General features: G+C 38.9%; 1 protein-coding gene across 2 annotated transcripts; it reads left to right on the top strand.

The window, feature by feature from the left end:
* The first annotated feature begins 240 nt into the window (after positions 1-240).
* On the top strand, positions 241-4,082 carry LOC135078408 (transcription factor Adf-1-like). Of its 2 annotated transcripts, none has more exons than XM_063972976.1 (3): positions 241-353; positions 2,277-2,495; positions 3,090-4,082. In XM_063972976.1, the coding sequence occupies exons 2-3, from the start codon at positions 2,351-2,353 to the stop codon at positions 3,698-3,700; spliced, it is 756 nt and encodes a 251-aa protein (XP_063829046.1). In that variant the 5' UTR covers positions 241-353; positions 2,277-2,350; the 3' UTR covers positions 3,701-4,082. The 2 variants fall into 2 exon arrangements, with proteins under 2 accessions (XP_063829046.1, XP_063829045.1); XM_063972975.1 differs by having other exon boundaries at positions 337-427.
* The last annotated feature ends 406 nt before the right edge of the window (positions 4,083-4,488 follow it).

The following is a 4,488-nucleotide window of genomic DNA, read 5'->3' as shown; positions in this document are numbered from 1 at the left end:
TATACATTTCAAGAATTATACTTAAGTCAATTTAGCATCACAACATTTTTCTATCCTCACGACTCAGTTTGGACAGCGTCTATCAGATTGTTTTAAGCTGTAAAAAGGTTAAACAAACCTTATCAAAAATATCTCTGAAACCAACTTGAAACAAAGGTGTGTCAAAATTGTCTATGACAACTATTGGCTGTCAGACGATTCAACTATTGGCTGTCAAACGTTATGTGTGGTTAGGTGATTTTACAAAATAAAGTTTTCTAAAGCTGCACTGAACCCGAGAAACGTTTTGCCCACACAAAAGTGAATTAATAACCTATACGTTTCCTCGGTGTCGATAAACTACGGAGTGACAGGTTCGACGCTTTGTTCGGGCACAATAACCAGCAGATCGTGTGTTGTGATACAGCTGAATAGCGGCGGGATTGCGGTGATATAACGCGCTTAGCTCCAACGGACTAAATAATAATCTATTCATGGATATGAACAAGTCTTACATAGAATGAATAGTTTAGTGAAAAGTTACTATGCTCTTTACAGATTTTGTAGTAAAAGATACAGATAGATAACTGGGGGCTCTTTCAAATAAGATTATAAGCCGGACTTCAGTCGTCCGTTTGCAGGACCGTACATGGAAAATTGCATGATAACTGCATTGGAATAAAAAAGACAGACGAGTGCGTGCAGCACAGACCACGGTCTGTGGCGTGCAGTCTCAAAGTTCGACTGCTCAAAACGTTTTGAAAGAACCCTAAGGCCCGTTCACAAACATTACTATGATGTCTCACAGTGCGTGTTGTCGCACAGGGTGACACATGAATCAATCACAGAACTCTATTCAACGCTGTGCGTTCGATTTGCTACTTTACTTAAGCAAGCATCGTTTGTGAATATGTGCGTAAGGTTCGTTCCCATGGCAATCCTGCTTTGCGGGATCCAGTGATGCCGGATCCCGCAAAATTGTACTGTCGGGTAAACACACATTATGTGCGTTTGAAATTCGAATTACAAATTCGAACCGATCGGTTTTGCGGGACACTGCAAACGGGATGTTCGTGTGAACGCGAACATATATGTACCTACTTAATAACAAACACGTTTACTACTAAACGGGATCCTGCAAAAAACAGGATGTCTCCGTGGGAACAAGCCCTGAGACTAGTTGTTCACTTAGGAGTCATGCCCATTTTCACTATCAATTCCTAATTTTTAAGTGACCCATTTGTAAACAAAATTCCTGTTGTGTTAACATAGGAGTCCCTTAAAAATTAGGGATTGATGGTGAAAATGGGCACTAGGACATTGGTTGCTCGAATCGGATCAACCGAAAAAGTGACCAACTGATTTTAAAAACAAAAGAAACGTCACCGCGTTATAAATGAAAACAACACCATACTGATTCGGAGTCGGATTACGTCAGCCGTCAGAGCGAGCGGTCTGAGCGCTGCGGTCGCGCTAACCGCAGCCGGCCCCGCCTGCCACCGCGCAGGGCTGCCGACGACGAATTTGACATTATACAGATTTTGGTAATACAAAGTTGATCTTGAAAAATTATGCTTAAAATGATTCATGAGTCTGAGCGTCATATTCAATTGTTAAGTACCAATATTCAGCAAATAAAAAAAACTAAAAACTTCACTTAGCGGAGGCCCTAAAAATCACCTTCTTTTCATTGTTCATTTGTTTGATTTTGTAAATATTTTGCAAGTGACGAATTAGGTAGGTACTAAATCAAAATTATTATTATCCTTAGTCTTAGGATATCAATTTTGATAGTTTATGTTTAAAAAAGTATAATTTTAAAGACTACCTAAAGTTCATCATTCCCAAAATAAGCAGCTGTTTGTTTTAAGTGATAAATATTCAATATTATTACAGATATTTTTTAAACGCACTGGTTAAAAAAATATGGAATTGATTTTATAAAATTGGTTTTTTTTTTTCGCTACATAGTTTGAAAAAAAAAAAAGATAAAAAGTTAAACATTAAATATTTCAATTATTATTGCCTTAAAATCATTGTCAACCCTAAACATGTCGATAAGCGGGGGGCACGCGCGGGCGCGGGAGCGGTGGCGGTCAGTCGCTCGCACTCGGCAGGCGAGACCGCACGTCGCGTCGCGCCGCGTTTTGCCCACAGCTGGGCGTTTACGTTACAAAATCGCGAACTCCGAGCTCCATTTGCGATCTACTGATAACCGCGACGCCGATTTCACTCGGAATTGGACCTTAATGCTAAACTCGTACGGTCTATATTTTTTGATTACCGCGCTATCACAGTTACGGAATTGATTGAACCGTGCGCACAGTGAGCGGACTACATCTTACTTTGCGGTCAAAAGTACAAAGATACAATGAATATCGACAAAACAGAGGAACTTATCGAAATAGTCCGCCATTACCCTATACTGTACGACACGTCACACGACGAATATAAAGATGGGAGACTAAAAAACAAAATTTGGGAAAGTATCGCCGAGTCTTTGCAGGAACATGATGGTGAGTTTTATTTGTTTTATTACAGCAGTCAAATTAGTTAGCAGTTATGTTGGCGGCGCAATGGCGTGGTGGTGCGTGGCGAGTCGTGTGGAACCTAATAGGTCGCAGGTTCGATTCAAACGTAAACTTTTTTGATGAATCTGCATGTATTTTGGTGTGCTAAGTTGAGGTATACGAGACTGTGACATGATATGACATTAGAATAAAAAATAGATAGTGGCGTATTAGGTTTTTTTTATTATAGTAATACAAAATTAGTCTTAAGTGCTACAACACGACTTGAAAGTTGGCTTTTGTATTTTATACATTAATCATCACATTATCACAATAATGCCATAACTATCAGGGCATTATTGTAATATGTGATGTGTCAGACAGATGTATATGTCACCGTAAAATTGTTAATTCCGTCAGATTATAATCTGACTTAGTTAAATTACAATCTAACCTCCTAACCCACTGTTAGTTTACAATCTAACGCGTTATATTATAAACTGACAGAGTTCACAATTTCACGTTGACATATAGATCTTACAGACTGTGTTTGAATCCAGTCTCACTGTATAAATGAGCAAAAAAAAAATTTTTTTTCAGGAGATATCCCAAAAAGCCGTTGGAAGAACCTCAAGGATTCCTACAGCAAGCACCTACGAGCGGCCAAGGGTGAGACGTCCACCTACATCGACCGCTACCGCTACTGGCCCTGGGTGGAGCCGATGTCCTTCATGCAGCCCTTCATAGAGGGCATGCCCACGCGCGCCAACCGCGGCGTCAGGAAGCGCAAGCTGTTAAAGGACACCCAGAAAGCCACTGACGACTCACAGAAGACCACAGAAACAGAAGAACTGATGCCGATACCGAAAATCAAAGGAGAAAACACAGAATCAGAGTGTGAAGATCCCATCTTTGTGATAACGCAACCGGCGCCCGAACCCCAACCCCAACCAGAAATAGCTCAGTACTATATAAAGAACGATGTAAGTACAAACAGCATGAGCAATATGAACACGGCGGACTATGACGAGACAGACCTGATCTTCCTAGGGTACTCCAAGCTGATCAAGAAGCTGTCGCGGAGGCAGCAGGCGGCGGTCAAGTTCAAGATAGCCAAGGTCATAATGGAGGCCGAGCTGGAAGGGGAACCGCCCACCAAGAAGAAATCCAAACTTAGCAACGATGAACACAAGTCTGACGACAATTCTTAGTTGACACATGTTGAATTTTTAGGTTTTATTGTTCACACAATGTGTAAATAAACGTGTTCAATTCTAAAGAGGTCCATGATGCTCAAATAGATAAATAATTGTTTGTATGGGATCGACATTGATACCATAAATCGTTCATTTATTAATTCAAGAAGTGTTAATTTTTAGTTGACAAGTTGTGAATTTTCGATGTCGATAAATTCGTTTATTAGTTTACTCTGCCAAATACTGTAAATTATTTGTTAGCTATTGTTACCGTTATGTAGGTAATTATTATATTTCATTATGTTATTAGCAATTCATTGATATCAGGCAGGAGTACTTCCAGAACATTATGCATTAGTAAGACTTGTCATTACGATATTAAAGGACCTTTACCTAATTTGCTCATTAATATCCGTTACTTAAACAGTTCCAGGTACTCATTATTTATTAATGTCCTTTCCAAAAGGCGATTATCTTTATGAGTTATATAAGATAATAAATAAATAATGAGACTGTCGGATAAGCTTTTCGATTGGCTGACAGCTGATGACTAAAACACAGTAAACTTGACCAAATTATAAATGATTGTGACATGATACAGAACAACTATAATTGCTATTGTAGGTAATTGGTATTTTTTAAGTTTTTCGTAATGTTTTTCTTAGATTTCATAAACTTGTACAGTCAGTACAAATTACAACTTCACCAATGACCAATTATACTTTGAACTTTATAGATACCAAGGAATTCGTAGGTCTACTGACACTGCACATAAATATTTTGTAAAAAAAATCTTGATTAAA

Source organism: Ostrinia nubilalis, chromosome 15, assembly GCF_963855985.1.
Source record: "Ostrinia nubilalis chromosome 15, ilOstNubi1.1, whole genome shotgun sequence".
NCBI lineage: Eukaryota > Metazoa > Arthropoda > Insecta > Lepidoptera > Crambidae > Ostrinia > Ostrinia nubilalis.
The sequence above is the reverse complement of the archived record's forward strand: the minus strand, read 5'-3'. Positions and strand labels throughout refer to the sequence as shown.

Excerpts from the sequence above, each read along its gene's own strand:
- LOC135078408 (XM_063972976.1), top strand. The coding sequence starts at position 2,351 with ATGAATATCGACAAAACAGAGGAACTTATCGAAATAGTCCGCCATTAC. Across the intron at positions 2,496-3,089 it reads GTCTTTGCAGGAACATGATG|GAGATATCCCAAAAAGCCGT; the intron begins GTGAGTTTTATT and ends ATTTTTTTTCAG.